We start from the raw sequence: 10,950 nt of genomic DNA, 5'->3' as shown, positions 1-10,950 counted from the left end.
CGGCCTGGGCCTGGGCCTGGGCCCGGGAATAGCTGAGCAGAGCCTACCCCTCTCCCCTCTGCCTCCTCCCACCTACTCCGGCTTCTCTTTGTCCCGCTTCTGCTCCTCCTCTAGGGCCAGGGTTCGCTCTCGCTCCTTCACCAGCTGGACACCACAGTAGGTGACAAATAGGACGGCCAGAGTGGTCGGGGGGAACCCTGTGTGGGGAAGAGGTCATCGATGCCTGGGAGCAGGACCCCAGCCTCAGGGACTCTTTTCCTCTCATGCCCCTCCCCCCTTGACTGGCCGCCCTGCTAGGTCCCCGGGGTGTTGGGTTGGGGTGGGGGCGTTTCAGGAGGTCACAGTCCTCCAGGTTGATGCCTGGCATCTTCTGTACCCACACCTCCCCCCGTCCCTCACCTGTGAGTAGCAGGCGCCTGGCAACCAGCTCTGTGAACTCAAGACTGTTCAGGCTTACAAGGTTGTACATGATGATGGCCCAGAAGTTCATGGCCCCAAAGAGGGCCCGGACCCTGCGAGACATCTGCTCCGACAGAGAGGCCTGCCCAGGCCAGGAAAGCATTGGCAGTGGGGCAAGAGAGCAAGGGGAAAGAGCACACAGTTGGTCAGAGGTCCTGCCCACAGGGCTCCCCCAGGTCCTGGGCACATTGTGCTTGGGTCTCTGAGAATCCCCAGGGCAGCCCTCCTTCGTTGTTAAAGATGGGAATACTGAGGACCAGAGAGAGGGGAGGGGCCTGACCAACACAGCCTGGCCCAGGTGTCCACACTCCACAGAGGGAGTGCTAGATACCCAGAGGGGGAGCCATTGCCCTGACAGCCAGGAAGTTGGGGTGAGAAAGTTCCGGACTGGGGGCCAGGGGTGGCTGGAAGACTCCAGAGAGCAGCAGTGCACCCCCTCCAGTGACCCAGCCAACCCCTGCCCCAGGCCTTCCCCACTCACCTCAATCTGTGCTAGGGGCCCCCACTCTGCCAGCTTCTGCACCCAGAGTTCAAAGTTGAGGCCAAAGCAGTTAAGGAATGACCACAGGTAAACAATATCACAAGGTCCAAGCCACAGAGTAGTGATGGCAAAGGTGGCCACGGTGGCCCCCAGCTCTGGAATCACCTCGGAGTGCTCCCCACCAATGTGGTCATACACATACCTGCAAGAAAGGCAGGAGAAAGGACCAGCAGGGGTGTGGGAGAGGGCAGGTAGGAGACGGGCAAAGGACATGCCACCAGGGCAGCCTTCCTCAACACCACCATCCCGGGCACGTCTAACATCCCTGACCTCAGATGGCTGCTCCTCTTCTGCCCAACTTCAGAATGCGGAAGGCTCAGCTTTGAACTTCGGTGTCTCCTCATCCGTTCCCCAAGCGATCTCATCCAGACCCAAGACTTTGAACACTGTTTCTAGGCTGATGAGCCCCAAGTCTATGTCTCTAGGCTGCTGTCTTGACTCACACATCTAACTGTCACCAGACATCTCACTTGAATGACAGAGTCCCCCATCTCTGTCCAAACCTGCTGCATCCTCATCTCAGACAATGACACTTCCATCCATTCAGTTGCATTGAGAAGACTGGGCGCCATCTTGGACTATCAGTTCCCCTCTCCACGTCCAAGCCAGCAAATTCTGTGGGCTCCACGCAGTCCTGACTGCTTCTTGCCACCCCCACTACACCACCCTTGCCCAGCGGGTCGTCTCCTCTCATAGATTATTGCAAGAGCCTCTTAAGTCACGTCCCAGCCTCTGCCTTGGACCCCTACCATCCGTTCTCCACATAGCAGCCAGAGTCAGAGCACATGACTTCCACAATCAAAGGCTCCCCATTACAATTAGAATAAACCACCTCCCTACTAAGGCTAGAAGATCCCATGATGTCTGGTTTCCGCCTCCCTCCCTGACCTCCTCACCCACCATTTCCTGCTCATTCTTGCCTTACTGGCCTTCCTGTCCCTCAGACACAGGCAGCTGGTTCCTGCCTCAAACCTATGCCCTTGTTCCTTCTCCCTCGAATTCTCTTCCCTAGATTTCCTTATCACTCAAGTCTCAATTCAACTATCATCCCACAGAGGCCTGCCCAGAGCACAACTGTGGAAGCTTCTACCCTGTGGCCAGCTTTTATCCCATTACACTTGTTTGGTTTTTTTTCATAATGCTTACCACTCTCTAAAATTGTTTTATTTATGTGTTTGTTTACCTGTTTATAGTCTGTTTCTCCCCACTAGACTGTAAGCTCCATGAGTTCAGGGTCTTTGCCATGTTCACTGCTGTATCCCCAGTGCCTAGAACAGTGCCTGGCACATAGTAGGTACTCAGTAAATATTTGTTAAATAAATTCAGTAGAAGACCCATTGAGTAACTGACCTCTTCATGCCTTGACCTCTTCATTTCCAGTGGTTGCTTCTCCACGCCATCTCAGCCACCCACTCCCATGGTCATACTCCAACTTTGTTACCACTTGAAATTTCATTCCCTCCTAGTTATCATTCTCCACCCAGCTCCTCCTGACATGCCCCCCACCAGCTCCAGTTCTTCAATCTCATTGACCCCTCCCCCTCCCCCCCTTCCTCACCTTGCAACCCTATTTTTACCACCCTCTTTAACTGGCTTAAATTCAATGATCATCATTATAAATAACCTAAAACCCCTCATCCTTCACTTCTTCCTTCTCACCAATCTGGGAGAGCCCAATCTCCCATGGTCTCCTCACCTACACCCAAGAAGCTAAGCTCTGATAAGGAAAATCTCACACCTTTACATGCTGGAGTCCATAAATCCACTACCTCCAACCCCACCTGGGCTCTCAATGCCAAGGTGTCTGTAGTCAGCTGCTGCTTCTGCCATGCTCCCCAGTGGCTACTCCACCCTTATCTCTCCCCCAACTGTGAGCGGGTGTGGTGGGTGAGCTAGGCAAGAGGAAACGGGGCACGAAGATGCTGTCTCCCTCTGTGCCCAACCTGGCATCTCTCAGCTGGTGACCTTGCCTCCTACTTCATGCAGAAAACTGAAGGCTTCAGGTGGATCCCTTACTTCTCGACACTAACCCGCCACCCTGCATCCATGCTGGCTTCTGTTCCTCCTCCCTGTCCTGAAGCCAAGCCTCTGCCTAGCACTGGTTCCATCACCTCCTGCCTCCTTGGGGACCTCACTCTATCAATCACCCCTCTATCCTGCCTCCCCAACTTAGACTTCCTCTTAGCAACCGAGCATGTCCCACTATTTGCTGTCTTAAGACACCTCACTTCTCCCTTCAGCAACTCCTCTGTCTCCGCCTCAGTAGCTAGCTTCCCCAGCAGCATCTGACCCAGCTGGCCCCACCGAGCCTGGATGCTCTTCCTTGTTTCCAGACTGTCACGTGGTCTTGACTGTTCTCCTCTGACCACACCTTTCAGTCCCTTCCGCCACTCTCTCTTCTCCCCCGGTGGGAGTCCTTCCTGCTCCAATCTCAGCCACACCTTCTCTCTCCTCTTCTTTACGCTCTCTCCTTGGGACTTAGGCACTCCCAAGGACTAAAGACCACCCTCCCCCACTCATAAGGCTTGGAGCTGCTTCGGTCCTCCAGACTTCTCTGAACCCCAGACCCTCAGACCCAACCACCTCCCTGAACCTCCACAAGGATGTCTCCCAGATTCCAGCCATTTCTCACACAGAACCCCTCTCTGGATGCTGCCCCTCCATCTTCCCAGGCATAGGAATCTGGGAGTCATTTCCGTCTCCTTCTCGATCCCCTCAATCCATGGCCAAGTCCTGTCCAGGCTCCGTGCTGTGTGTCTTGACTCCAACCGTTTCTCTCACCTCCAGCGCCCCCACCCATGTCCAAACTTCTGTCTTTCACCTAGACCTCTGTGACGACCTCCTCCTTGCTTCCTCTGGCCCAGGGCTGATCTTTTAAAATGTGGACCCATCTCTGCACTGCCTTGCTCAGACACCTGGCACGATGACTGTGACCATTACCCCACCCCACCCCAACTCACTTGCAAAGCCAGTCGTTGATGCCACGGTCAAAGTGCCTGAGGGAGGAGGGCAGATGGGTGTGAATCAGCCAGGAGCAGTGCTCCGGGGGAATGGGGGAAAGAGGCTACGGGAAGGTGGGGATCCCAGTGGCGTGTCCCCCAGACCTCACACTCACGTTTCGGCGAAGACATAGAGCGCGGTGATGCACTTAGGAGGCTGGGGAGGGTCCAAGTGGTCAAGGCGCGCCACTGTGTTGACCACGCCGAAGAGGACGGCTGCCTTCACCCAGTCGTACACCAGGTTTGAGTAGGCTAGGACAGCTGGGGATAGGGTGTCGTCCCTGACTGGGGGGCGTCGCGCGGGTCTCCGCTCCCCAGATCCCTCAAATCGTGGTGGGGAGGCACGGAGCCAGGCCCTCCCCTACGGCCTCTCTCCCCAGGTCAAAGGGGAGGTCCTGGCAGCCGGCCCGCCCCCACGGAGACCCCCCCCACCCCCCATTCCCTGGGGGAGGAGCCGGCGCGGCCAGCCCCAGGGAGACCCCACCCAAGCCGTGGTAATCAACCAGAGACCCTCGTGAGGCAGCTCTGTCCCTGCCGCTCTGGCCTCATAGAACAAAGCTAACTCCAAGTCCCAGGCATTTCAAAGAGTAAAATCCCACCCCCCCCACCCTTGGATAGGTGCTGTGCCCTCGCAGGGTGTCAGCTCCCCAGCAGTGATGCCATGGGGACACAGAGGGTCTGTCTCTCTGTCTTTCCCAGTCCCTGTCCTGGCCGGGTCGCACACCCACCGAGGGCGCTGTCCAGGAGGCGGTTGGCAAACTTGAGGTCACTGGGGATGGTGAGGATGTAAAAGAAGTGGAAGAAGATGTCCACGGCCATGATGGCCACGACGCTGAGGCCGGCCTGGGCCCGGATGCGCCACAGCTCACCCTCGCGCCTCACCGGCTCCACCTGGCTCATCTGGGGGATGCGGAGCATCTGAGTGGGGAGGCAAGGCCTGCCGGAGGCATCCTGTCTGGATGGGGGGGGCACCAACTGTCTGGGGATCAAGGTGAGGGGAGACACGCCTGCATCCTGGCGGCTGTGCCTGAGAGTGGAGTCACTTCTCCAGCCTGTGGTCCCCGTCTGAGCAGGGAATGTGACCCCATGCTGGGGTCTGAGGAGGCAGGGTATTATGGCTTCATCCTGGGGTCCTGCCTGAGGGTGAGGACACAGCCTGCCCTGGGAGTCCTAGCTGAGATGGGAGCCCCGGTCTGAAGAGGGAGACCCAGCCCTGTTCTGGAAGCCCACAGGGTGTCCGCTCACCTGAGCGTGGAAGCGATCAAAGGTCATGATGGGCCCGAAGAAGAAGAAAGGCAGGTAGAAGTTGTACTTGAGCAGGTCACCTAGGGAGTAGCGGCGGTCAGGGTGGGCACAGCTCTCCAGCGCAAAGCTGGTACAACGCAGCACGGTGAAACCGCTGCCCCCGTGAAACAGCACCTCTTGAAGATCAAAAGTGCCTGTTACAAACCCGCTCTGGATGGGAGAGAACAGGCCGCCAGCTCACCAGGTGCCCCATCTCTGGGAAGCCCACCCAGCTTCCCACAGGGGCCCAGCGTTGTCCTGGCCCCTTCCTCTCTTGCAGAGCCAATCAACACTGGCCACTGAGGGCTAATTCATGTTGAGTGCTTGGACAGAGCAGGGAACGAGCTGGACACGTCCCCGCTGCGGTGCAGGGGACCACTTTGTGGGCGGGTATGTGCCTCAGTCAAAGGTTTGGAGACAGGTGGGAAAGTGAAGGAAATGCTTGGGGGAGACTCCAAAAGCAAGGGCTTTAGATGGGGTGAGCAGTTTGGGGTCCTCTTCTTGCACCCTCCACCCTTGCCCTTCCCCAGTGCACACCTGCCAGGAGATGAGGGGATCCAGCTTGAAGGAGGCAAGGCTGGCCAGGCCGAGGCCAAGACAGAGCCAGGGCTGGCCCAAGAGTGAGGCCACATAGAGGCTGACACAGTGGGCAAGCAGCAGCCCCAGGTACCAAGGGCCCATCGTGCCCAGCACAGCCAGGGCCCCATACACGGCATACATCCAGGAGCGGAGCTGTGGACAGGGGGAAGGAATGGTTTATCTATCCATACAAGTGGAAGTGGGACCCCAACCCTTGTAGCTCAAGGGGAGCTGGCAGGGGAGGCTGGGGTGGCTCAGGTCCAGCTCACCTGGGGGGCAACCATCGTGCAGAGTTTAGCAAACAGCACATGTCCAGAAAGGGCGAAGACGATGATGTTTCGGAAGGAGGTGAACCACATCACCCACTCGAAGTCAGCCACGTCCTGGGGCAGGCAGGCCCAGGCAGGTTAAGGAGGGGGCAGCGGGCAGGATGGGCTGGCGCTAGAGCTGAGCAGAGTCCCAGCACCTACCTCCCCAACCCCCATATTCTTACATATTAGAGGACAGCCATGGCTGGAGGCCCTCGCCTTCCCCTCTGGGGGAAATGCCAGCCAGGTAGGTAGAGAGAAACGAGGGGTACCATGTGTGCCGCCCTGCCCCCCAGAACTCCCCCTCTTCAGCATATTGCCTGACATTCCACCATTAATGGCATTGTTCCTGGGAAGGATGGTGCTGGAGGCCCCCGCTGAAGCATGTCTCAATTTATTTCCTAAATGAGCAGTGTCTGGGGGCAGGCTTGATGTGGCCCCAGGAGGACACAGGACGGGCCAGTGGGGAAATGGAAGGCTCTGAAGCTCAAGCCAGAGACCCTCCTCACTGTGAGCCCTCTGTTACATGGGAACATCTGGAACGGGGGAGAGTCGGAAAGGGTCCGGGGTGGGAGAGACATGCCAGGGATCGGGCACCTCAGTCAGGGACCCTGGGGTGTGGGGGACCTACCATCTTCCGGCCAATGTACTCCCAGCCAGGTCTCACAGACTCCCGGAAAGCCTTCCTGTGGGCCCCATCTGAGAACAGAGTGTGGCCTCAGTGGGGGCTGCGGGGACTTCACACCCATACCTGCCCCTACAGCAAGGCTGATCCCCACCCTAGAGGGATGGGAATGGGTCTAGGTCTCTCTCTCTCTCTCTCTCTCTCTGCCTCTGCTTCTCTCTGGGTCTCATTGTGTGTCTCGGGCCAGGTCCTGCCTGTACCCCCAAGTGTCTGAGTCTCCCTCTCTCTCTGTGGCTCTGTGTGCGGGTCTCTGTCAGTGCCTCTGCATCTGTCTCTCCCTGTGACTACACCTAGCTCAGCCCAAACCCCCGGGCTTAGGGACTATCCTGGGTCTGGAGCCTTGAAGTTTATGGCCTTGCTGGGTGGAACCCTGAGGCCCGCAGGAGAAGAAGGGTCCCACCCCCTGCTCCAGAGCCCGGCCCTTACCTTGTGAAGCTTCAAGGAGACCCCGACCAGCATAGGCCAGAGCCCCACTCAGCACCAGGGAGTATAAGCCCAGCTCCGCCGCGGGCAACGCTGTCTTGATGCCCATAGCCTGGATGGCGCTGGGGGAGACAGATCGGGTGAGGGCACTGCTGCCCCCCAGCCCTGCCTAGCCCCAGCTGATGGTTCCCCACAGAGGTGATGGGGATCCCATTCTGAAGAGAGATTGCCCCTCCTGCCCTCCGGGGATCTCACGCTATTAACCCATCTTATCCCCATCCCCCACCCCTCCCCTCCCAGATGCCCTAACATCCGGTGCCCATTGCTAGCAGCTGTTCTCGCTCCCCCCCCCCCCTTTGAAGGCTTTTGAAAGCCTAATCTTCACTCTCAGCCTGCCTGCCTCACCTTCATTTACTCCTTCATACCTTTCAGGTGGACGGGTCCCCACCCTTTGCTCGCACTGCTCCTGCCGAGGCCTCAGATAACCTTCATGTGGAGGGACTCCATCTGTGTCACCCCAATCATGTTCCTGGCCCTCAGGGTCCCCACCCCCCTCAGTAAGCCTCCTTCAGCTCCTGACAATGTCCCCCCTCCAATACCCCCTTCTTGGATTCCCACACCCCTCCAGAGCTGCCTTTACTTCCCTGAGATCTCCTGGCCTCCCAGGTCCTGTCCCCAGCATTAAGCTTCCTGACCTCTCATTCAGCCTCCAGCCTCACTGATTCGCATTGCCCCAGCCAGCCCCTGAGCCCCAGCCTGCCACTTCCCCGGTCCCTGCCTTGTGTGCGTGGCCACATCGCCCACTCTCTCAGTGCTTGTGTATTCAGGCCCTGGATGCTGGCTAGAGGCGGTGCTATTTGAAGAGGTGCCCTGGGGCAGTGGATATGGGGCCAGGCAGGGCCAGACAGCCCCAGGGAGGGTGCTGGCCTCTGTCCAAGGTGCTGACCGCTATCAGGCTCAGGGTGAACCTAGCCACGCCCTTCTTCCAGGGCCTAGTTCATCCCCAGGAGTCCTGCTGGGCCACCCCCTCCTATGCTCCAGCCTGGCCTTGGGCTTTCCCAAGGGTGCCACGGTTAACAGACCCGGGGCCAAATTAAAGGGAGGAACATGTCCAGGCACTTTCTTGTGCTGGGCTGGGCCAAGAGGTGGCTGGCATGGCCCTGTCTCCCACCCCTGATCCTCCCCCAAATCTCCCTTCCCAACGATGCAACCAGCTCTCCCAGGCCCCCACGGTCAGCATTCTCCCCACTACATAGACAGAGGGGTCATGGGCCAGAGAGGGGCACGGATCTGTCAAGGTCACACAGTAAGCCTGGGACAGGATTGTGTATTCCCAGTGAGCCCTCCGGAATCTCAGTTAAGAGCATTGCTGCTGCTGCCCATACCAGGGGGCTTCCCAGACTGACCTCTGCACTGTTGGCCTGAGGGCTGAGGCGCCTCCTCATCGGCCAGGTCGGGGGAGGGAGGCCTGGAGGATCGGGTTAATGGAGCAGGAGTTTGAAACCGGAGCACAGTGAAGAGCCCATGAAATAGCTTTGTCAGCTGCCTCCCACTTGCCACTTTCCAATTTTAGCTCCCCATGGCCGGTGCGGGGTGTCCCCAGTGAGGCCTCTGTGAGCAGGGCCAGGGCTGGCCCCCGGCCTGGGACCACTTCCGATAGACCCCCGGACCTGGGCCCCCATTGGATACAGCGGTGCCCCCTGCCCCCTGGTCCTGCCTGCCTCAGGTACACCTGAGGTAAAGACTGCTTTAGGGCCGGAAGTCTGGGATGAGGGGCTTGAGGTGGGCTCCATAGGTCTCAAGGACCCCAGAGTGGCTGAATCCCCGGCTGGCACTGACCTTGAGGAGTCTGTGAGGGACCCTGGCACACTGCCCACCTCGGGGCTCCGGGGTCCTGCGTCCAACCGTGCGTCCGTCCGACCAGCTAGGCTCTGGAGCCACAGTGGGGTGTGTCCAGCCCTGGGGTCCCCACCCTCTCAAGGCTATGAGCGGTGAGTGGTGACAGCAGGAGGAGGGTGGAGGAGGGCAGGGAGGAGGTGGCCTTCCTGGAGCGGAGCGGAGCTGAGCAGAGTGGAGCGGAGCCGAGCGCTGCAGAGCTGCTGGCCACAGGGAGCCACAGGGAGGATCGTGGGGGGTGGGGGGTGGGGCAGGGGTAGGGGAAGGGGTGGCCAGTGGTATAGGCTCCAACAGGGACACCTGGGCCTCACTTCAGCTTGCCTCTCCTGGTCTGTAGAACCTGTGCCTCCCTCTCACTGCTGGCCAGGACTCCCCTCTTCCAGGAAGCCTTTCAGGCAGCCCTCACTGACCTCTTGTGAGCCGTGCCCCCATGGCATGCACACACATGCACACTTCATGCTCAGCTCCATACTCTAGCCTGCACCTTTACATGTGAACTCCCAAGGGCTGTCCCAGGGCAGATCCATCTAGCCCCCTGCTCTGGTTCATTTCATTATGCCAAGAGTCCGATAGCTGACCAGGCATTAGCGCCTGGGGGAGGACTGGCTTGACTAGTAGGATTGGAACTGGCCTGAGACAGGTGGCAGAGGGGGTCCCATACCCCAGCCCTGTCCCACAGGCAGTTGCCCAGGTGGAGGGGTGCTCGCAGGGTCACTGGGCAAGGCTTAACTAGCTTCCTGAAGTGGCTGGCATCTCTTGAGTGTCCCTAACCAACCCGGAGCCCTCTGGGGGCAGGGGGACATGGCCCTCACTCGTGCAAGGGGCAGCCAAGGCCTCAGCCCGGCCTTCCCAGTGGGGAAGGGTATCCTGAAGAACCTGCCAAGAGGACGGGAACATCTGACAGTCTCCCTTTAGGAGGAGGACCTCAGCATCTAGGGGAGCTGTATCTGTGCCATCTCTGTCGGGGCCAGTTCATGCATATGCAGTGAGCAGGATCTGGAGTCTGGGGGCGTTGAAGGAGCTGTGTGACTGTAACAAGTCACAGGACAGGTCCTGGAGCTCCTGCTGATCCCTTGACTCCAGCCACGGGCTCAGCGGAGGATGGGGAAGGAAAGTGCTGTGCCCTGTGTCCCTCCCCCATCCTCTAGCAGGGGAACATCCAGAGTCTGACCAAGGTCTGAGAAGGGGAGGGAGCGGCTCCTACCCTCCCACAATGCCCTTAGGCAATGAGCTGCCTCCCAAGCAGACACATTGGCCCAGAGGAAGAAGCAAGGAGACCCCAGCATACATACCACACAGAACGACACGGAGGCCTTCATCACTGGTGCCCGGCCCCGAGAAGTGTACACGAAGATCACTGCACAGAATAGGGGCCGGGTGAGGGCTGCCGTTGGGATCGTGGGCACCAGAGCTGGCCAGCATCAGGGATGGATGCCTGAGCCAGACCGCAGGGGTTAGGGAGGGCTTCCTGGACAGGGGTGGGGGTGGGCGTACACCTGAGCAGAGTCCTAAGGTAGAGTCAATGGTTGTTAGAAGGGTAGTAAGCTAATCACAGTAGCCCGGCACAGTTCTAAGGCTTTACATGGACTCTTTAATGTCACCACAACCCCTAGGGAAGGTGTTACCATTTCCCCCAGTTGATAGCAAAGGATACTGACGCACAAGGAGGTCAGCCCCGTAAGCTTCTGGAGCTGATCACCCTGCAGGGGCAAGAACCCCACACATCCAATCCACCCTGGGTGCGGGCTGAGACCAGCCTGGGCCAGCCACTGAGTT

General features: G+C 58.8%; 1 protein-coding gene across 4 annotated transcripts; it reads right to left on the bottom strand.

Annotated features, from left to right (window-relative positions):
* Positions 1–63: 63 nt before the first annotated feature.
* On the bottom strand, positions 64–10,531 carry HHATL (hedgehog acyltransferase like). Of its 4 annotated transcripts, none has more exons than XM_073901373.1 (12): positions 9,118–9,318; positions 8,685–8,746; positions 7,282–7,400; positions 6,802–6,869; positions 6,132–6,245; positions 5,821–6,015; positions 5,245–5,454; positions 4,728–4,899; positions 4,116–4,260; positions 3,961–3,996; positions 400–1,142; positions 64–197 (listed from the first exon to the last, which is right to left on the bottom strand). In XM_073901373.1, the coding sequence occupies exons 3-12, from the start codon at positions 7,385–7,387 to the stop codon at positions 73–75; spliced, it is 1,914 nt and encodes a 637-aa protein (XP_073757474.1). In that variant the 5' UTR covers positions 7,388–7,400; positions 8,685–8,746; positions 9,118–9,318; the 3' UTR covers positions 64–72. The 4 variants fall into 4 exon arrangements, with proteins under 4 accessions (XP_073757474.1, XP_025726520.1, XP_073757477.1 ...); XM_025870735.2 differs by lacking the exon at positions 8,685–8,746 and having other exon boundaries at positions 400–541; positions 941–1,142; positions 9,118–9,315; XM_073901376.1 differs by lacking the exons at positions 8,685–8,746; positions 9,118–9,318 and adding an exon at positions 10,467–10,531.
* Positions 10,532–10,950: the final 419 nt, after the last annotated feature.

Source organism: Callorhinus ursinus, unplaced genomic scaffold, assembly GCF_003265705.2.
Source record: "Callorhinus ursinus isolate GAN/ISIS: 27379988/994484 unplaced genomic scaffold, GSC_fseal_2.0 scaffold1, whole genome shotgun sequence".
Lineage (NCBI taxonomy): Eukaryota > Metazoa > Chordata > Mammalia > Carnivora > Otariidae > Callorhinus > Callorhinus ursinus.
The sequence above is the reverse complement of the archived record's forward strand: the minus strand, read 5'-3'. Positions and strand labels throughout refer to the sequence as shown.

Coding starts and splice junctions, on each gene's coding strand:
- HHATL (XM_073901376.1), bottom strand. CDS start 7,387: ATGGGCATCAAGACAGCGTTGCCCGCGGCGGAGCTGGGCTTATACTCC. Junction 6,870..7,281: donor TCTCCTTGAAGCTTCACAAG/GTAAGGGCCGGG, acceptor CTCTGTTCTCAG/ATGGGGCCCACAGGAAGGCT. Junction 5,455..5,820: donor ATCCCCTCATCTCCTGGCAG/GTGTGCACTGGG, acceptor TCTCCCATCCAG/AGCGGGTTTGTAACAGGCAC.